The sequence below is a fragment of the Bubalus kerabau genome, chromosome 2, assembly GCF_029407905.1.
Source record: "Bubalus kerabau isolate K-KA32 ecotype Philippines breed swamp buffalo chromosome 2, PCC_UOA_SB_1v2, whole genome shotgun sequence".
NCBI lineage: Eukaryota > Metazoa > Chordata > Mammalia > Artiodactyla > Bovidae > Bubalus > Bubalus kerabau.
This window is the reverse complement of record NC_073625.1, coordinates 163,826,260-163,848,310: the sequence shown is the minus strand read 5'-3', so window position 1 is coordinate 163,848,310 and position 22,051 is coordinate 163,826,260. Positions and strand designations below refer to the sequence as shown.

General features: G+C 39.3%; 2 protein-coding genes and 1 non-coding gene across 9 annotated transcripts in view; 2 read left to right on the top strand and 1 right to left on the bottom strand.

The window, feature by feature from the left end:
• Positions 1–83: 83 nt before the first annotated feature.
• SERP1 (stress associated endoplasmic reticulum protein 1) lies at positions 84–4,614 on the bottom strand. The gene is made up of 3 exons (XM_055569377.1): positions 4,168–4,614; positions 3,814–3,889; positions 84–2,629 (listed from the first exon to the last, which is right to left on the bottom strand). Exons 1-3 carry the CDS (start codon positions 4,249–4,251, stop codon positions 2,589–2,591), a joined length of 201 nt encoding a protein of 66 aa, XP_055425352.1. The 5' UTR covers positions 4,252–4,614; the 3' UTR covers positions 84–2,588.
• Positions 4,615–4,784: 170 nt separating this feature from the next.
• Positions 4,785–22,051, top strand: part of EIF2A (eukaryotic translation initiation factor 2A) — a 42,831-nt gene continuing 25,564 nt past the window's right edge. For 3 of the 7 annotated variants that reach the window (XR_008710709.1, XM_055569371.1, XM_055569369.1), the window contains exons 1-3: positions 4,785–4,985; positions 17,271–17,340; positions 20,202–20,276. Coding sequence is in view for 6 of the 7 variants with exons in the window: in XM_055569369.1 (XP_055425344.1) it covers positions 4,958–4,985; positions 17,271–17,340; positions 20,202–20,276 (173 nt within the window). In the remaining variant the exon portion in view is untranslated. Of the gene's footprint in view, positions 4,986–17,270; positions 17,341–18,759; positions 19,017–20,201; positions 20,277–22,051 lie in introns of those variants that run through there. The other 4 variants (XM_055569374.1, XM_055569372.1, XM_055569370.1 and 1 more) reach the window with 2 other exon arrangements.
• LOC129645158 (small nucleolar RNA SNORA42/SNORA80 family) lies at positions 13,557–13,688 on the top strand. Its single transcript, XR_008711246.1, has one exon. It is a non-coding gene; the product is annotated as a small nucleolar RNA SNORA42/SNORA80 family (small nucleolar RNA).

Sequence of the window (22,051 nt, the reverse complement as noted above, 5' to 3'; positions counted from 1 at the left end):
AGATGTTAAAGCATAATATAATTTTGTTGTGGAATCTCCCATGTGCCAAAACTCCAGGAACCTCAGTGAGAAGAGCCATGGCCTTGCGGTTGAATATATACACTTCTTTAATGTAAATAAAAGTCTATTACAATGCATCCTGTTACAATGAAAATCTTCACTTATTTTGGAAACCCACTTAATTACTTTGAGCAACATTATATACAACCCAACAGATAAAATGAAGTCATTGACAACTCCTTGAAATGTTATAGCTAAATTACAAAAGAGTAATTGGATAATGCAGACCACCCCAATAAAGTATTTATTCTCTACATTGTACTCAACATTAGGTGACATATAAAATTCAACTGGGAAAGGGAGATCAAAAAAACTGTGCTTTTTCCTTGTACCAGACTCAAATAATGAGATGAGGGTAAATTCCACGTGGGAAAGTATTTAACTCATTGTGCTTTTATATATTTTTCTTAGTACCTATTACCAGTTATAAACCTTAAAATTTGTGCCTCTGGGTACTATTTCTTCTAACTCAAGTACAACATCCCAGGCGTTCCTTAAAATCTTCTTCTATTAACTATAAAAAGTATACTCAGATTAAGAACTCTACAAAATCATTTCCTTTTAGAAAACATCAACTATTCAGCGATCTTTATTTTTAAAGGGTAAATCAAATAAGACATAGCTTTCATTGACCCAAACATGCATAATCCATCCTTAATATAAAATGCACCCAATTGGTAATTACATATGAAATACAAAGGGAATGCAACTTTACATATGTAAAATGATTGCTCACTATGGCAATTCAACAATCAAATTAATAGACATTGTTAAAAAAAAAAAAATCAAATGTTTTAAAGCCAACTATCTATAGTAAACCAAAGGGAAATTCTGATATGGAGATATGGAATAGTTTGACTCAAAAGCAAAGACTAAGGCACCTGCTATGAATTTAGAACAATAAATTTCATTTTTAAAGGTACAAAATAGAATTAGTTAACCAAGAGGGAAACAAACACAGGGGTTGATTTCCTGGGTGAGAAAGGCAGGTTAACAATGCAGATAAAAACCTGCTGGTCCAAGGTCAGCGGATTCCTTTCCTATTCCAGAGTAGTCAAGGACCATCCTAACCTCTCCTCTCGCTCACTCTCCCCCATACTTAGGGCTATCAGAAGCTTTGAGGTTCATACTGTATAGACTAGGTAGTAGATTTCCCTTCTGCTCCTCTTAAAAGAGCTTATTTTAAAGAGATATCCTGAGGCAATCAACAAAGCAAACAAGCAGCTTTCTCTCGAATTCATTAACACACAGACACCTCTCAGGCTTTTTTCATCAACCTTAGGGCTAAGTATTTAAATAGCCAATACTTGAAATTTTCAACAGTACCAGTAAACCTCAAACCTGCCTTATCTCTCACCCTTACCATTAGTAAAAACAAAGTCTGATCAATCATAACCTGTAAAATCATATAACAAAGGGAAGACTAAGGACTGATTCTTATCAGTTAAATCCATTTAATTCCCAATGACACTTTAGTCTGATATATCTAGTATCCTAACAGAATTTTAACCATAAATCAAGAAAAGTATTTCCAAACTAAGTGTAACTTTTCAGTTGATGTGCCTTTTTGGTATTAAAAGTGCTATCAACATGCTAAGATGTCTTATGGCACTGGACTCAATAGTATGTCCTGGTGAGGCATCCATTTTTAGTAGTATTTTCCCCTAAAATGTTGTTCACCATAATAGACCCCTTTGATATATTAAAGTAATTCTGGTGCAATCAATGGTGATATTAAAAAACCTTCCCTGACTTTACTCCACCATGGCTACTTTTAGTGAAACTGAAGTGACTAAGTTATAAAATGCTCAACCAAGTTGTTTTCTTATGGCATCCTCGGTTAGTATATTCACTCATGCGCAATCCAAGGTAGTGTAATAGAAATAATAATGTTAAAATAGACATTGTGGATGTAAGCATCTCCCTTTGTATCGGGCATTTAGAAGCTTTTAAAAAATTTTAGGTGCTAAAAGATTGTGGGAAAACTAGGCTAGCCGTGTAGTTGTTCCATTTATAAGTCCCTTATTACAGGACAGTTACACGACCCTCTGTGGGAGTGTGCTTTCAATTCAAGAAATAGTAATAAAGTGCCTAGCTATATAAAAACTGTAGGAGTCCCAATTTTAAATTAAGCTAACTGCATTTACACATTTGGGCTAACAAAATCTAGACCCTGTCTACACAGATTTAATCTAATTTTCTATTCTATATCTTGTTCTAATAACCACCTTTTAAAAAAACCAAAAACTTACTCTTTACTGACTGAATAAGTAGGGTCCACTACTGTAGCTTAACAATCAAATTTTATTGCTTTATTCATGTGGTGCTTTTGCAAGGCACTGTGGTATGGACTAGAAAACTCGGAATGACTTGTGAAGAAACCTTGGAATGACACATGAAGGATGATATGAACAGTCATTCTGAGGCAGGATGCTTTACTGAATTGTTTTTAACCAGGATACCAAACATCAGGAATGAGTTCAAGTTAAAATTCACAGGAGAATGGAAACATCTTAAGGTCAGTCACTTCACATGCCCATCCTGATACTTTGAATAATCTGGAAAATTGCTGTAAAAAGAAAGAGCAAAAATTAAAACATGCTTTGAATAAAACAGGCCTGGCAACTGACAAGTGTTAAAGTAGTTCAAGAATCCAAGAACACCCTGACAATTACTTGCAAATACTATGTAACTTCAAGTATTATGAAGACAAGCCTACTGTGATAATACAATTACTTTTCTATGCCTTAGCTTTCCTGAATTTTATGTCTAAATGTCTAAGAGTTATCACATAAGGAGTGATTTTTAAGAAAGAAATTAAAGTACCAAAGTGAACAGGTTTTTCTAGCATACAAGTATTTTGGTTTAACCCTAAATATCAGGTGTACTTGACCTGTAATATATGCATATTTCCTCATTCTTAGGAAGCTGAAATTCAATTATCTTTACGTTACATAAACTGCTTGGCTCTTGGCCATTTATCAGGAAAGCTTCGCCAACGTTCAGGAGACAGACAAAGGGAAATGGTTAAAAGAAACCTCCAGTGACTTTAAAATGTCAGGACAAGGAAAGCAGAAACATGTTATTTCCATATTAAGAACCTGCATATTAAGATAATAAATGAAGAGAGGAAAGACATTCTGTAATCCATTCGCAGAGACAAGAGTCTACCACTCGAACAGCAGTCTGCCCTGACAACTAATTCTTCCTACCATATGCCAAACATTTCTTTCATTAAACTAAAAACATTTGTCTCACACATTAAATTGCCAATCAGGTACAAATTCCTCTACAGTGGATTAATTCCTTGTACTAGCTTTACTTTATAAAACATAACCAATTTTGACTTAAAGACATTATATTTTGCAACACGTTAGATTAAGTTCGAATAATTCCATGAACGTGAAATTCACAAGCTTCTCTTTCGCAAAAGTTGCTAAACATTCTACATTCTCATTCTGGGAGGTGTTTTTTTGTTTTGATCTAATGTTTTTCAACTCGATAATTACTGAGAACCTGACCCCCTTTTCTGTTCTCCTGTGAGCGCAAATCAAACGGGTAGAAGTTTCTAGAGCACTACCCTCCGTACATATGTGGGGCAAGTAATTTGGTTCGGACGAAAGAAAATTATATGGATCTCCCGGCAGGTGGGTTGAGAACTACGCGGGTAGGACTCACCACTCACGGGTCACCACGTCATCCCCAAACCCGTCATCCAACACCCAACCCGACGGTCGACCCCAAAACACTTACCAGAACCACAAACAACAAAAATGAAGAGAGCCAATAACCAGGGTCCTACAGACGCCTTCTCTTCAGGAGCATTTCTCTGCAAAATGGAAAATCCGCGGTTTGCAATATAAAATACCCGCCTGAGCCCGGGCTCTCACCGCCCGCACCCCGGGCCAGGTGGCCGGGTCCCCGCACGTCACAGGTCTCTCCCGCGTTCCCGAGTTGACCAGATCCCGCACCCATCTTTTAAGCTCCCAACTTAGGTCCAGCTCGCGGCCTCGGGCCGGAGCCTGGGGAAGAGAGCTCGACGCGGCCCTGGCTCCCGGGCCTCAGAACCGGCTGCGGAACGGAGAGAGGCGCCCGCTCTTCCCTTACCGAGGTCTTGGCGACGTTGCCGCGCTGGGTGATATTCTTGCTGTGCTTCTCGTTGGCCATACGGATCCGCTGCTTGGCAACCATCTTCGCGGCGCCACCACCTGCCCCGGCCACCCCTCGGTCTCGCTCGCTCGCTTCGTCTCGGGCCGCTGCGACCGACGCTCCGCTCCCGGTGGCCGCGCCGCCAGAGCGAGGGGGCTCTCAGGCGGGGCGCTAGCTCCGACCACTGGGCCTGGGCGAGGCGGGCTCCGGGTCTGAACCCTAGCGGGGCGCGGGCCGACTGACGACGCTGGACTGTCCGGCCGAGCGAGGCGGGCGCGCGGGAGGTGCAGAGCAGGCCGCCAGAATAGTCTCGCGCTGCCGCTCTGGCCGCCGCCGGGAGCGTGGAATGTAAGAGGAAGGAAACGAACACAACGCAACAACGAGACAGTGCAGCAGCCCGTCGCCTCAAACTGCTTCGGGATCCGCTGCCAACGTCAGCACTGGACTGGCCCCGCCCCGCGGAAGTGCAGGCTCCGCCTGCTGAGGAAGACGGAGAGGGAAGGTGAAGTCCGGAGCACCGACCCTAGCCCCGCCCCTCCACGCACCGTAAAGCGCGGCCCCAAAGTTGCGCGTGCGCGCGTTCGAGGTCTTTTTAGCGTCTCGCTCCGACCGGAAGTGAATTGGCCCCGAGGCTCATGACCTAGGAAACACAAGTTCGCCGTCTCCACGCCGGAGGAGACGTGTTGGGGCCGGGTTCGGCCCTCGTGAACTCTGACTCAAGTATCTGAGTTTCTCTTTCCGGGACAAGATGGCGCCGTCCACGCCACTCCTGACAGGTGAGTTCTGAACGAGCGAGGGACTATTTCTTTAGAGCAGAGTTTTTTTCTTTTTTTGACCTTGGGCACCACGCGAGCAGCCTTGGCGTCAGATCCGCCTTTTTTTGTGGATTGCGGTAGAGCCGGAGGGCCTTTTGGATTTCTTGATGTAGCGTGGCAATCGGAAGTTAGGCCCTAGCATCGAGGCTCCAGCATCCCGCCCCCCGCTTTTGCCCATCCATCATTCTTTCCTAACACTAAAGGTTCTACGGGAATAGCGAAAGGGGCGTAAGAACAGAGTGCCAGTGGAATTTGTTAACCTGGGTCTGCAATACCGGTGGTACTCGAACGCTTACCAGGTCACAGGCCCTGTTGACAGTGTGAAGTCATTTAGCTCTGTAACAGGAAAGTCTGTTAATACTAGAGTAACCGCGCACGTTAAATACACCGAAATTTAACTAATGACAAATCCTATTCTCTTTGCTTTAATGCAGTTTGTGGGACCGAGTGGAGCTGTGCTAGTGTAAGTTTTAAGTAGATGAGAGTGTGGTCTAGAGGAGTAGCAATGAGCATTACAAAGTAGCAACATTAGAACAGTATTGTGATTCCTGAGGTTTTGAAGCCGAGGCACAGTTTATAATGTTACAGAAGATAATAAACTTACTCTTAGATAATATTGGCGATGACTCTGGATTAGAGTAGTGGCTGGAGTCTCATATATGAGCTTCAAGTAAGGAGAGGGGAGTTGGGAGAGAAAAGAAGGCTTAAATTAAGTTACCAATAACTTAATAACATGTAGAGGAAAAGAAGCCATTGAGAAAGGGGTTACTTCCCCCTGAGACTTGAAAGGAACCTTAAAAAACTTTTGCACCTTTTGCCATTCTGCATTTGGAGATCTTTGTTGTCAGTGTTAAGCACCAGGCTCACTCATATTCAGTGTGGCTACCACAGTTCTTTCATCAAACGTTTGTCAAATACTGACTGATTTGTTCGATACCTTGCCAGGCAGGTACTGCCTAAAAGCATAATTACCTAACTAAATGAATTTATTTCTCTAATTTCACAAAGGTAGCTTGTATGTTACTTACAATTTAGGAATCCTGAATGCTTTTTTGAACTTTAAAAATTAATACATTTTTGAATGTAATCGTTTTATCTTTTCCCTTTTAAAATCCTTATAGTAACTGCTTACAGGGTAAATTCTTTGCTGTTTAGCACAGCATGTGGAACCCTTTATAATCTTTTGAATAGCTCTTGTCATTCATTTTACTCCTTGCAACCTCATCCTATTTTGTTCTTCATCAATATTGAACTTTAAAACCCTTGAGCCACGTGTTTCCTTAGTCTAACACTATCCTCTTTCTCTTGATTTGGCTGACTTCTTTTTATCTTTTTAATTTTATTTTAGACGTCATTACTTTATGAAGGCTTTCCTTAATCTTCCCAGATAGTCAATCTTTCCTCAGGCTGTTTTTGTACCTCGTATATACTTTTTTTTTCCTTCTCATTCATCACATAGGATGATAATCTACTTGTTCAGATGCTTTTCTCCCCTGGTAGACTGTGAACTCCTTAATGGCAGAGACAGAGTCTTATTCATCCCTGTCTCCTCAATACCAGATACAATCCTGGTATACAAGAGACACTAAATATTTAATGGAAAAATAAAGTAATGAAAGATAACCCCTTTATTTGTAGTCAGACTAACCAAGAGTGACAGTTTTCTTACAATGCTTAAAATCAAGGACTTAAGTTAAAATCAAGAGCTTAAGAGTTATCAGTCTTCTCATTATATTCTCACATTTATAGCAGCTCAGAGAAATTAAGTGGTGAGATTCACATTACAAATTGGCGAAGTCAGAATTATATTCAATCATTCAACCCCATGTTTCATTTTTCTTTCACTGGAACTCTCTCATTGGAACATACTGATTAATCTTTTAAACATTTTGAGTTTAGGTATTTCAGTCAACAATGGATCCTTTTACTTCCAAAATCTTGTTTAAATTTATGGGATTTTGGAGTTGTTAATGATTTTAACTTACGATTACCTAATAAATTGTATTAGTTATTATTTTTCACTGGAAATGACAGAAAGCTAAAACAAGTGAAAGGATTAAAAAAAAAAATCTCATGTACCTGAAAGCTTTTACTGTTACATTTGGGTATTCTCATGACTCCAGAAATCTGTTTTTCTTCATCCCTAAGCTCTTGCTTTCTTTCAGGTTAAATTTTTTCTCAGGCTAATGTTTTAACTGGGATCTCCAGGTTTACATTCAGCCAGCTCAGCAGCCCCTAAGGAAAGTGCACATCTGTGCCTGTGTTAAGGTTGGCTGTCTTTGAGTTGACTTGGCTCTTGTTCGCCATTTAATTAGTCAGATTTATTTATTTATCTTTTAAGAGTCTTTTTTTCCCCCATGTATTTATTTATTTTTGGATGCTCTGGGTCGTGGCTTTTCACAGGCTTTCTCTGGTTGCGGTGGCTTCTCTTATTGCAGAGCATAGGCTCTAGGTGCCTGGGCTTCAGTAGTTGTGGCACACAGGCTTAGTTGCTGCAGGACATGTGGAATCTTCCTGAACCAGGGATCGAACCCATGTCCCATGTATTGGTCAGATCAGATCAGATCAGTCGCTCAGTCGTGTCCGACTCTTTGCGACCCCATGAATCGCAGCACGCCAGGCCTCCCTGTCCATCACCAACTCCTGGAGTTCACTGAGACTCACGTCCATCGAGTCAGTGATGCCATCCAGCCATCTCATCCTCTGTCGTCCCCTTCTCCTGCCCCCAATCCCTCCCAGCATCAGAGTCTTTTCCAGTGAGTCAGTTCTTCGCATGAGGTGGCCAAAGTACTGGAGTTTCAGCTTCAGCATCATTCCTCCCAAAGAAATCCCAGGGCTGACCTTTAGAATGGACTGGTTGGATCTCCTTGCAGTCCAAGGGACTCTCAAGAGTCTTCTCCAACACCACAGTTCAAAAGCATCAATTCTTCGGCGCTCAGCCTTCTTCACAGTCCAACTCTCACATCCATACATGACCACTGGAAAAACCATAGCCTTGACTAGACAAACCTTTGTTGGCAAAGTAATGTCTCTGCTTTTCAATATGCTATCTAGGTTGGTCATAACTTTCCTTCCAAGGAGTAAGCGTCTTTTAATTTCATGGCTGCAGTCACCATCTGCAGTGATTTTGGAGCCCAGAAAAATAAAGTCTGACACATTTTCCACTGTTTCCCCATCTATTTCCCATGAAGTGATAGGACCGGATGCCACGATCTTAGTTTTCTGAATGTTGAGCTTTAAGCCAACTTTTTCACTCTCCACTTTCACTTTCATCAAGAGGCTTTTGAGTTCCTCTTCACTTTCTGCCATAAGGGTGGTGTCATCTGCATATCTGAGGTTATTGGTATTTCTCCCGGCAATCTTGATTCCAGCTTGTGTTTCTTCCAGTCCAGTGTTTCTCATGATGTACTCTGCATATAAGTTAAATAAGCAGGGTGACAATATACAGCCTTGATGTACTCCTTTTCCTATTTGGAACCAGTCTATTGTTCCATGTCCACTTCTAACTGTTGCTTCCTGACCTGCATACAGATTTCTCAAGAGGCAGATCAGGTAGTCTGGTATTCCCATCTCTTTCAGAATTTTCCACAGTTTCTTGTGATCCACACAGTCAAAGGCTTTGGCATAGTCAATAAAGCAGAAATAGATGCTTTTCTGGAACTCTCTTGCTTTTTCCATGATCCAGCAGATGTTGGCAATTTGATCTCTGGTTCCTCTGCCTTTTCTAAAACCAGCTTGAACATCAGGAAGTTCATGTATTGGTAGGTGGATTCTTTTTGTTGTTCTCCCAGTTTTATTGAGATATGATTTACAGACAGCACATATAAGGTTAAGGTGTATAGCATAATGATTTGACTTCTTTCAATAAACGATTATCACAGTAAGTTTCTCATATACAATTTAAGGAAATGAAAATTTTTTTTCTTGTGATGAGAACTCTCAGGATTTACTTTTTTTTTCTGTTTGGTTTTTTAATTAATTAATTTTTAATTGAAGGATGACTGCTTTATAATATTGTGTTGGTTTCTGCCATACATCAGCATGAATCAGCCATAGGTATACATATGTCCCCTCCCTCCAGAACCTCCCTCCCATCTCCCACCCCATCCCACCCCTCTAGTTTGTCACAGAGCCCTGGTTTGAGTTCCCCGAGTCATACAGCAAAGTCCCCCTGGCTGTCTGTTTTACATATGGTAATGTATATGTTTCCATGCTACTCTCGCCATTGGTCCCACCCCTCCCACACCCGTGACCACACATCTCTTCTCTGTCTCCATTGCTGCTGGCAGGTGGATTCTTATTCACTGTGCCACCAGGGAAGTCCTAAATTAGTCAGTTTTTAATCGGATCACCAGAACCAAATTATTCTCACCCCTGGATATTTCTCAAAGGAAAACAAAGGTCTCCTGTAAAGGGGGTCCAGGATGTTTGGCCATAAAAGAACAATAACCTTTACATGAAGCTCATGTTGTTCAGTCAGCTTGCCTACTTGAGGCCATTGAGATAATCAAGATTGAGTCATTTTCCTAAATTGATATATACTTCAGTGGGTAGAAGGATTGGAAATAGTATGATATAATCACTATATCCCAGACCTAGGGCCAATTTTTGTTGAGCCTCATAGTCTTCGCGTATTAACTCAGGCCTAGAGCAATGAATGGTACGTATCTAGAAAGGCTTAAAATATACTATATAGGCACAGTATTTAACGTAATTATTGTTTTTAAACAGTAATTTTTTGTGGAACTTTGTTGTTTATTTGTTGCTTTAATGAAAACCATTTGTAACTTGATTTTTCTTTTTTTATAGAACATGTTGATCCTTTTTTGATTAAAGGGGAAAATCATTAAAAATAAGGAATCATGTCATGTCAATACACTATATTAAGCTATCCCCACACTTTACTCATTGTTTTACATTTAGTCACTTCCAATTAAAATGAATTCATTAGAAAGGCATGTAGAAAAAGATTGTTTCAGTTATTGAAAAGAGTTTGTTTTGAGTCCATATTTTTGCTTTTATTAATTTATAATGCAGTTTATGTTCTGTTATGAACCTGATTTTGCATTTCATCTGATAAACTTTGTATATCTGTGTATTCAAATTTGTGGAAGTTGTTCAAACTTATAATACAGTATACTATCAGTAGTATATCTTAGTGGTTCCAAAATTTTTTACAGCACTTTCTTATAGTTGTATTTCTGTGTAGGGAAATATATAATAAAATATTTGTTTTAAATAGTGATTTACATGTATGAACAAAGCTATAATGACTCATTATGATTTTTATGATGAATATAATTGATATTTAGTTCCCCTATAATAGACATATCTACTGTAAAGCATCATGTATAAAGAAGTTGTCTAATTTAATGGGAACCAACTGTATCATTAGTGCATAAAGTAGCTTTCAGTTCAGTTCAGTGGCTCAGTCCTGTCCGACTCTTTGCGACCCCATAAATCGCAACACGCCAGGCCTACCTGTCCATCACCAACTCCCGGAGTTCACCCAAACTCATGTGCATCGAGTCGATGATGCCATTCAGACATCTCATCCTCTGTCGTCCCCTTCTCCTCCTGCCCCCAATCCCTCCCACCATCAGGGTCTTTTCCAATGAGTCACTCCTCACACGAGGTGGCCAAATTAACTGGAGTTTCAGCTTCAGCATCAGTCCTTCCAATGAACACCCAGGACTGGTCTCCTTTAGGATGGACGGGTTGGATCTCCTTGCAGTCCAAGGGACTCTCAAGAGTCTTCTCCAACACCACAGTTCAAAAGCATCAATTCTTCGGCACTCAGCTTTCTTCACAGTCCAACTCTCACATCCATACATGACCACAGGAAAAAACATAGCCTTGACTAGACGGACCTTTGTTGGCAAAGTAATATCTCTGCTTTTGAATATGCTATCTAGGTTGGACATAACTTTTCTTCCAAGGAGTAAGCGTCTTTTAATTTCATGCCTGCAATCACCATCTACAATAATTTTAATATGTACTTTTATCTTGCAGAATATGTTTTTATCTTAGTACAGAAATTCTTGGTCAATGCGATTTTTAATTTAACACTTTTGTTCAGTATTCCCAAGCAAATCCATTCTTGCACAATGTTGGCAGACTTTTGATTGGTTTCATTTCTTGAAATATTGTAAACAAAATATTACTGAAAAATGATGGGCTTTTAAAAAGCCTTTTTATTTTGAAGTAAATTAAGACAGGAAGTTGCAAAAAGAGTCAAGAGAGTTCCCGTGTATCCCTCACCTAACTTTCCTCAATGATAATATCTTATATAACTATAGTGTATTGTCAGAACCAGGAAATTGATACTGGTATGGTAGTATTCACTAAACTGCTGTCCTGTTTGGATTTTACTCGTTTGTGCGTGCATGTATTTTACCACATGTGCAGATTCATGTTACCACCACTATCAGAATATAGAACTGCTCCATCAGCACAAAGGACTACTCTGTCACCCTTTTCTAGTTGGAGCCTCCATCCACCTGTAACCCTTGGCATCCACTGATCTGTCCTCTATCATGATACTTTGTCATTTCAAGAGTGTTGTATAAACGGGATCATAGACCACTGTGGATTTTTGTTTTTAAAGTGTTCTTTATTTAGAATGAGAACATATGCATGTTGAAAAGGAGTTGATTAATTTGACTCAGATTTTGCTTCTCCAGAATCATATTAAAACCAGTAACTGAAAACCACAAAAGTGAATGCTACTTGAGCAAGAAGGACATGGCAGTTTTCACAGTGACTTTTCTGTCAGTGTTGCTTCCTGAGATTTTGGGTTAATCTGCATGAAAGAGTGAGGGTTAAGTGGGAGTTTTGCTCCCTGTCTTAGTCCATTCTGGCTCCTGTAACACAAATAGCATAGATTGGGTGGTACATGCACGCTCAGTTCTCAGTGGTGTTCAGCTCCTTGTGATCCCATGGACTGCAGCCGCGAGGCTCTTCTGTCCATGGAATCATCCAGGCAGGAATACTGGAGTGGTTGCCATTTCCTACTCCAAGACTGGGTGGTAGCCAACGGAAATTTATTTATTACAGTTCTGGAGGCTGGCAATTCCAAGATCAAGGCACCAGCAGATTCGGTGTCTGGTGAGCACCAGCTTCCTGGTTTATAGACAGTCATTCTACACCATGTCCTCACATGGCAAAAGAGACAGGGGAGCTCTGGGTGGCTTCTTTCATGAGGGCACTAGTCCCATTCATAAAGGCTCTGCCTTCTTGACCTAATGACCTCCCCAAAGCCACTCCAAATACCATTAAGAATTAAGTTTCAGTGTATGAATTTGGGGTCGGAGTACACAGACATTCAGTCTATAGCAACTCTTTTGGGATCTTCTACTTATCTTAGTTTGGAATATAAGTATGACAGGAATTTTGTAAGAGGAAAATCTTATACTTGTACTGATTGCCCTGAATACCCTGAAAGTTCCCACTGCTGTGGCAGAAGGCTACCTTCTTGGGTTCTGAGATACAGCTGCCAGTTTAGTATAATATACAAAACCTTTGAATTTTCATCAAGTCAACATTGGGTTGGTAATAACAGCAGAATCAACAGATACAGAGGACCGAGGTCACTAGGTACAAATTCCATGAGAGCATAAGAAGTTGAGACGAGCCGGGGATGGCTTTTTTCTTTTTTGCCAGTCATTTTGGGTAGAACATGGTTTGATTGCATTCAGCATATGGCACATTTTAAAAAGTATTTGTGAATTCATTGGGTCTGTGCTGACAATGTACCATTTTGTTTTCCTAGATGAGTGTGAGAATTCTGAGAGAGTGCTTAGTGAGTTAAACTGTCACTGCAGTTTGTGAGAGGGACTTGTTAGGCTGATGGAGTATTATGTAACCTAGCTATAACATGGAATCTGATAACTGTATATGCCCTAGTTTGGGAAATTCATTTTTTATTAATCCTTCAAATATTTATTAAAACCGTAATTGTAGTATTAAGAATGGTGTCTTTTCTTCTAAATCAGTGTATCATACATTGTATTGCAGCAGGTGATTGACTTGGTGACAGGAAAGAGCACAGCTTTGCCTGTGTAGTAAGAGAATTTTGACGGAATACTTGATTTTAGTCAAAGGCCAAGAATGGGACTTCTCTGGCTATCCAGTGGTTAAGACTTTGCCTTCCAGTGCAACAGGGTGCAGATTTTATCCATCCTTTGTCGGGGAGCTAAGATCCCACATGCCTTATGGCCCAAAAACCAAGACATAAAACAGAAGCAGTATTATAATAAGTTCAATAAAGATTTTAAAAATGGTCCACATCCAAAAACTATAGGAAAAAAACCAAGAAACAGTTGAGAATTTCTGATGTTAAGAATTAAACTTCATAGTTTTCAAGTCATCTAAGATAACATTTTTTGGCAGAAAATGTTTACCAAATATTAGAGATTTTTAGAATAGGTATTCATCAATGTTTCATTCAAGGTGTAGCAATGGACTGAGCTCATTTGAAACCGTTATCTTGAGTGCGGTGATGGACTCATTTTTTAAGATCCCTAGTACAATGCATGGGTTTGGATTTATGGCAGGCCCGTCCCCCTGGGCCTCTCATAGTGTCCCATGCCAGAAAAAACTGGCCCCGAACCATTGCCCAGCCTCTGCCTGTAGGCTGCAGGCACTGAAGTGGGTTGCACAGTGAAAAAAAAAAACAAAAACCCTTATGCGTAGCACATGAAGCTGTGCAGGGGCCAGATAGAGAGCCTTGTGGGCAGTCCTATGAGGAGTTTAGGTTTTGATATATGTAGAACTGCAGATGGTGATTGCAGCCATGAAATTAAAAGACGCTTACTCCTTGGGAGGAAAGTTATGACCAACCTAGACAGCATATTAAAAAGCAGAGACATTACTTTGCCAACAAAGGTCCGCTTAGTCAAGGCTGTGGTTTTTCCTGTGGTCATGTATGGATGTGAGAGTTGGACTATAAAGAGAGCTGAGCACAGAAGAATGGATGCTTTTGAACTGTGGTGTTGGAGAAGACTCTTGAGAGTCCCTTGGACTGCAAGGAGATCCAACCAGTCCATCCTAAAGGAGGTCAGTCCTGTGTGTTCATTGGAAGGACTGATGTTGAAGCTGAAACTCCAATGTTTTGGCCACCCGTTTTAAAGAGCTGACTCATTGGAAAAGACCCTGATGTTGGGAAAGATTGAGGGCAGGAGAAGAAGGGGACGACAGATGATGAGATGGTTGGATGGCATCACGGACTCAATGGATATGGGTTTGAGTGAACTCCGGGAGTTGGTGATGGACAGGGAGGCCTGGTGTGCTGCAGTTCATGGGGTCACAAAGAGTCGAACACGACTGAGCGACTGAACTGAACTGAACTGGTATGTAGAACACTTTGCTAGACTCCATTCTGTTCAAGGGCAAATTAGCCACAACAGTTTGGCAATTCAGTTTAGTATATGAGGAAACATGGTATCCACTTGTATACATGTGAATGTAGACAAGAAACTTATCATTCAGTTATGTGTTTACTCAACTTTTTTCTCATTTTTCCACTACAATGAAAGCTCCGTTGAGTACATGGATTGTTTGTCACTGGTTCTTTTACTTTCATTCTAACTTCAAAGCATTTACTTTGAAAAGTAAATAGCAATTCTCAATGTCTGAAAATTGAGCTAGTTAATCTATAGGCAGAAAATCAGTGTTATGATAACTGTCCCTTGGGAAGGGAGAGGAAATGGGATCAGAGTTGGAGCCCGAGTGGCCCTTGGGTACCAGCTTTGCTGCTGAAGAGTGGGAGATTTGGAAATAGCTGGTAGAAAAGGAAGCGGGTGCACTTCAGTAAAACCTTTTCTTCAGGTGTGTACTGAAGCTGCTAGCAAGAATTCTAGCTGATAAAATAGTAACTCATCACCAAGTTCTGTCAGTTTTCTCTCTTGAATATTGCATGCTGATTCTCCACTTTGCATTTCCACTGCCTGGCCCTAGTCCAAGGTTTTTGTCTTGTTTTTGCCATGCTGCACAGCTTGCAGGATCATAGTTCCCTGACCAAGGATCAAACCCGGGCCCATAGCAGTAGAAACACGAGAGTCCGTAACCACTGGACCACCAGAGAATCACCCAGTTTGTGTATCTCTCCTGCGGGGCTCCTGCAGACCATCTTGAGCAGTCTCTTCACGGCCTCTCAGTCTCTTCACGCCCTCTCACTGCCTTCTGGGTCTCTGTCGACACTGTGTCAGGTTGACCTTTTCAAATCTGGTTTTAAAAATCTGCACAAAACTTCTTTGAATTTTCCCGTGGTTCTTCCGCTCCAGTCCAGTGTTGCCTAACTCAGGCCCCGGGATCCTGTTTGGTCCGAGCCCTGTTTTCTTCTGTAGATCCATCTCCTTCCAGCCACACAGGCTTTCTTTCCGTTCCTGCGATGCTGTCATCTCTCCTGCCATGGAGCATCTGTATCTGTTACTGTTACTCCTTGCTTGTTAACTGCTATTTTATCTTTCATATCAGCACACAAATCACTAGTCAAGGATGCTTTTCCTATCCTTCAATTTTTAGATTAAAACTCCGAATTATTCACTCGAGTAGCCTCTTCTGTCTTTCCTTTGTAGCACCAAATGCAGTTATAGATTTCCATCTATTTGACTAATGATTTGATCAGTGAGGTCAGGGACAAGAGTGATTTTCCTCCCTATTGTATCTGTAGTACTCAACATGAGAGGTAGTTTTTTTTTTTCCCCTGTAAACATTTGTTGAATGAATGGATCATTTTGTTTGGTTCAGCTTTATAAGCTTCTAATTCAGCCATTTAAAACAAAGTAGAATCTAGTCCTGTAGATGGTTTTGCTTATTTAATCTTGAACTTTGTTCCCACCTAATTTTTTAGGACAGTAGTATCGTTGAGGGTGTCAGTGTCTCGTCCTACTTATTCTCTTAGTTTAAGAAATTGTGACTATATTAATAGTGTTTTGTTATTTTTTTTTTTAATAACTTTGCATGAATTTATACTGTATTTTCATGTTATTATTTTACATAAAGTACACAGTGTTCTAAAGTTTTCATTTTGTTGATTAGGGCACAGACTTTGAGGTAGTAATGTATCTAAGGTTCCACAGACAAGTAGGAACTGAGATCTGCCTTTGAGTTCATGTCCTCTCTGTTACAGTACAACTACTTTTCACTGGTTACAGTTACAATTTTGAGCTTTTATTTATAAAACTTAATTGAAACAGTAAGCTGATACAAAGATTTAACTTAGACTCAGCTTCTAGTTCTGTTTCCAACAGCCATACATTTTGAAATAAGATTACAAAATAATGTGAAAACATAATACTAAGATCACTTTTTTCCCATTTGAATGAAAGGATATAAGTATGAATGTTATATTTCAACGTGCATTCATAGATTTCTTGTAAAATAGATAAAAGTGGGTTTATTGAAGTAATCTCCTCAGAGACTAAATGAGTATGCTCTGCAGAAAAAAAAAATAAGAATAATATTGACTGTCTTAGTCAGTTTGCATGTGTGCCCACTAAATTGATTCATTCGTGTCCGGTTCTGTGCAACGCTATGGACTGCAGCCTGCCAGACTCCTCTGTCCATGGGATTCTCAGGCAGGAATACTAGAATGGGTTGCCATGCCCTCCTCCAGGGGATCTTTCTGATCCAGGGATCAAACCTGCATGTCTTATGTCTCCTGCATTGTCAGGCAGGTTCTTTACCACTAGCGCCAACTGGGAAGCCCCTTAGTCAGTTTAGGCTGTTATAACAGTGCCGCATACTAGGTAACTTGTAAACCACAGAAGATAGAATTCTAGAGGCTGGAAGTCTGGCCCAGGGTGCCAGCATGGTCAGGTGCTGGTAAGAACCCTCTTCTTGTTTGTTGTCTGCCAGTGTATTGTAGCCTCACATATCCTCTGTGTTTTTCTTAAAAGGGTACTAATCCTATTTATGAGGAATCCACTTTTGTGATCTAATAACCCTCTGAAAGGCTCCACCATCAAGTATCATCACATTGGAGTTAGGGTTTCAACATGAGCCTTTTGTGGAGACACAAACATTCAACTCATTGCATTACTTATTTATTTCCCAGCAGTTAAATGATCTTATGCAGAAGAGCAAGAAAAATGTACCCATTTAATGCTGATGTTAATAGTTCTATGAAATATTTAGTGATTTTATTAGTATTTTGATTGGAAACTTTTTGCTTTTTTAAACATTTGTGATGACTGAGTATTTATTAACAAAGTAATGGTGATTCTTTCCCTTTTTTTCCTCTAGTCCGAGGATCAGAAGGGCTGTACATGGTAAATGGACCACCACATTTTACAGAAAGCACAGTGTTCCCAAGGTACGGTTTTATTTTGTTGAGTAATGTTATAGAGAACAAAAAGAAAGAAAGAACAGATAAGCTAGTTTCTTGGGACATATCACATAATGTTAACAGAAGATGGGAAGAATGCATATTCTCTATCAAAAAAAATGACCTTTAGATTTGAAAACAATAGCTTGAGTACATTTAAAAGGTCTAGACAACAGTGTAATTTAGTTCATGCCTGAGGCTTAGAGGAATGAGGAGAAACTTGTGAATGTGATAGCCAGACCACTGCCTATCATCTCCATTAAATTACAGCCTGAGGGGGTTTTGCTAAACTGTGATAGGAGTCAACCTGAAAGAGTTCCTGCCAACCTTAGAGAAAACAATTTGAGGATTAAGGAGAATAATGACCAAAAATTAAGGCATGTCAAGTATATAAACATTCCCTCCAAAATCTTTCTCCTTCCAAATATTTTTGGTCAGTGTTAGACATTGATGGGATCCTATTCATTACTTTGAAAACTGATAAAAAAAATCAAGCATTTATGTTACCTTTCCTGTACAAACTTTTTCAGAGAAACCAAACTGTTGATGAAGAAAACTTCTCTATAGAGCAGTAATAAACCCAGAAGGAAGGTTGGGCTTAGATAATCACTATTTCTTTATCGTAAAGAAGTCACGTATCAGTGGTTCTCAAGCTTTTGCATGCCTCAGAATCATCTGAAGAGCTTGTTAAAAAAAAACACACACAGGATACTGTTGCCTCTTTAGGTTTTCTGATTCAGTAAATCTGGGGCAGGACCCCAAGAATAAGAATTTTTAAGTTCCCAGTTAATGCTGATGCTTCAAGTCTAGAGACAACACTTTGAGAACAACTGATCTAGGCAAATGATCATCAAAAGATGCTGAAACTGTTAGATGAACTGTTGATAGGGAACTTTATAATCAGACTGTCATCGTCTGACTCTATTGATGATTTTTTTTATGAGCTCCAGTTCTCTAGAAGTTTGTTACAGAAAATAAGGGCCCAAGGTCAACTGTATTAGCAACACCTCGAGTCAGTGCAGAAATATAACATCTCAGGCCCTACTCAGTTTGCTGAATCAAAATCTGTAGTTTAACCAGGTCTGCAGTGATTTGTATGCACATTAATATTTGAAAAGTACCACTTTAGAAAATGAGTCTGGATTAAAGCTTTTGTGCTGCACTTCACTGGGATGTGCAGTCCCAAGGCAGCAGGACTGAGGGAGAAAGGGAAATGAGAAAAGGAAGTGAAAGGAAACACAGAATAGGATACACTGAGCTGACCACCAGTTCACAAAATCCAGCCGGGTTGCTTGGTCATGCAAATCTCTCCAGCGAGGTTGTATAAAACCACTGTGCCTTCGAACAACCTATTGTTAAGAGGATGGGTACAGAATTGACTACAGCCAGAGTCTCTCTTGATCTGTTTGGGCTGAATCTGAGTGCTAGTGCTCCTCTTCCTGCTACTGCGGTAGGTGTAATGGAAGCCATGCTGAAATGTGGCCCTCATTCCTGAAGAGTCTGAGACAACCAGTGGTGTTAAGGAGATGAGGTGGCCACGTCTTCCTTGAATGGCTGGCGCCTGGGAGCAGGAAGGATTCACTGGATCTGAGGAGGCGCATAGTGAGTCCAGTACAATCTCAGCATCACTAAGAGTAGAACAAGGAGCCAGTGCGTGTCTCTTGGTGAGTTGCAATAGGAACAGTGTAGTATTTACCTTCTATGAAGATTTTTAAAAACCTGCTTCTAGTCAGGCTTTTAGATCTGGGCATTGTGTGATTGCAGAAACACAAATGTCATCATCAGATGAATTAATGCAAAGATAGTGCCCTGTTTAGAAGGGGTGTACTGGTGAGTTCTCAGTGTGTTGTTATTTGACAAGTCAAATATTTATTAGCTACAAAATTCTGATCTGATGTTGTGACTACATGTATGGGCATTACTGAACACACACACACACACACACACACACACATATTTCTTTATGGGTCTTCATTATCTCTGGGAGATGTGCTCACAGTGGCCATCTCCTTTTGAGAGATACAGTGCTTAAAGTTTTCATCATTTGATAGAAGATTGCCAAGAAGTCCAAGTTCCACAGGTTAGTTTTTGTACAGAATCCTGCATCCATATTTATTTAATGTGCATATCCTCTTCTGGTTGTTAATACTTTCTCTGCACAGGAGAAATTGATGGAAGATCTTTGTCTTCCAGGGGCACTTGTTGGCTACTTGAGGATATTGTACCCACCATTGTTTTGTTCGCTGGTAGTTTGGGAAATTCTTTACAAAGCTGTGTTGAAATCCTTCAGCTGTCTCAGGATAAGGATTGACAGCTGGTAACTTCCACATTGTTGTTTGTTTTTAGTTGCTAAATCCTGTCCAACTCCTTTGTGACTCCATGGAATAGCCCCACCAGGCTCCTCTGTCCATGGGATTTCCCAGGCAAGGATACTGGAGTGGGTTGCCATTTCCTTCTCCAGGGGATCTTCCTGACCCAGGGGTCAGACCCAGGTCTCCTGCATTGCAGACAGATTCTTTACCACTGAACCACCTGGGAACTCCTAGTTTCCACATATACTTACTTTTTCGGGTTTTCAGACAAACTAGTTATTCACCCCAAAGGGCTCTATTTCTTACTTAAGATTGATCTGTTGGTATAAAAATTGATTTCCAGCTTACTTTATAGTGGTGGTCAATGCTACATTTTAAGAGGGAAAGTATTTTGGACAAATGAAAGCATGTTAGAATTATTTTCTAAAATCTATGTAAGGTCTTAGTCACTAAATTAGTAAGATTGTGGATTTTTGATTAGATTTTTTTAAGTAATAATGTTTATTAAGCTTTTTTTTTTTTCTTGTCATTTTTCAGAGAATCTGGGAAAAATTGCAAAGCCTATACCTTTAGTAAAGATGGGACCTTGTTTGCCTGGGGCAATGGAGAAAAGTTAGTGTTTATTTATACAACTTTTTTTGTATATGTCATGAATATAAAACATAATTGTTTTATTTGAATAACATGTATTTGGATGTCATTTATAAACTCCATCTTTATAGTCTTGGTACAATTAGGTATTATCTCCAGTATAACATTCACAGAACATCTCCAAAGTTGTTAGTTTCTATTTGTGTGTCAAACTTGTTTGAGTTCTCTAGTTTCTTAGAATTAAAAAGGAACATATGAAAACGGGCTATTAATTTAATGCCAGCAGTTTGTTTTAAGTGGTGCTCTAAGTTACTGGTTAGGGTTTCTTGAGTTCTGCATTAATACTTAGAGAGTAGTTCTCTTTGCTTCTTTATCTTAGATACTTTATATTTTTGCTGTTAAATTACTTAACAGCTGTATTTATTGCTATTTTGTTGTAGATAACAGCGTGTCATTAAGTATAAGTTATTCAGAAATATGTTTGGTATAGTCTATATTACATAAAATAATCAGATTATAAAATTGGTTTTAAGAAAAATAAGTATTTAGATTTCAGTGTCATAATTTCACTCAGAAAACTAATCCTTTTCCATTTTCCATAGTCACTATATTTTAATTAACAGAACCAGGAAAAATGCCCGAATATTTGTTGCTTGATTTAAAGTTATTTTAGTGTTGTTGTGTTTAGCCAGATACAATAGCTTAGATTTTTAAAGGGGGAAAAACGATTACATGAGTTCGAAAAGTGCATTTTAAATGTTTCTTACACCATGGTAATATATTCTCGGGTCTTTCGACTATCAGGTCAAGTTGGATTAAACATATGATTTTTAAAAGTGCTAGAAAGATTGTGTTGAGTTAGTTGATTCACTTCTACAACTATAAGTAGCTGGCAGGATTCACTTTTATAATTAAAAATGTTCATTAGTATATTTTTGTAAGTTGCTAAATACAATCAACAAACTACTACTCTCAAATTATTAAGAATGTAATTATATTGGGTCTTATTCACAATGTTAACAGTCTTAGTCTCAAAAGAAAGGATGCACTTTCAACTTATTTCTTTAGGTGTAACCTGTTGGGTTGTATTATTTTTAAATCCATATTTTAGTTTGTACTATTTGGGTAATAAGTTGATAGAAATTTACTATCTGATAGGATATACCATGTATCTTTTCATTGCCTATTATCTTTTTGATATATCCTTTATTCTGATAACTTAGAGTTTATTAAGTAAATTTATTTTCACTTTGGCAATTATCATTAATTATTTTACATGTCATATCTCCACTTTGCTTTCTGTTGAATTCAACTCAGTCCTTTTACTATGTCCCCACATGTTGTGTCCATTCATCTTTTTAATATATTCTTTCATACCTTGCTCTAGTATTTATTTCCTTAAGGTGCTACAGCCACAGCAATACATATTGTTCCTGGGGCGAGAGAAACAGATGTAGAGTATTGATTGTAGTCTTTGCTGAGTCCATGGTTAATTAAGTCAGAAGCTATAGCTGATTTTTCCTTAAATATATGCATATAAAATATATACCCTTCATTAAACTAAGAATAACTTCAAAGTTTATTAACAACAACAGAAAACTTCATGTAATTCTAAAATATGTAATTTACAGTAAATTGTAAAGAATCTACAGTTGTAAGCATGTGTATCTGTGTGTTTAAGCAGTTTTTGCTTATCATAACCCAGTGTTCTTAAACTTGAGTTGAATAAAATAACTTAAGGAATTTCTGCAGTGAGAAGGAATATCTTTTTTTTTTTTTTTTTTAAATCCTAAGGC

Coding starts and splice junctions, on each gene's coding strand:
- SERP1 (XM_055569377.1), bottom strand. CDS start 4,251: ATGGTTGCCAAGCAGCGGATCCGTATGGCCAACGAGAAGCACAGCAAG. Junction 3,890..4,167: donor GCAACGTCGCCAAGACCTCG/GTAAGGGAAGAG, acceptor TCCATTTTGCAG/AGAAATGCTCCTGAAGAGAA. Junction 2,630..3,813: donor TTTTGTTGTTTGTGGTTCTG/GTAAGTGTTTTG, acceptor TTCTTTTTACAG/CAATTTTCCAGATTATTCAA.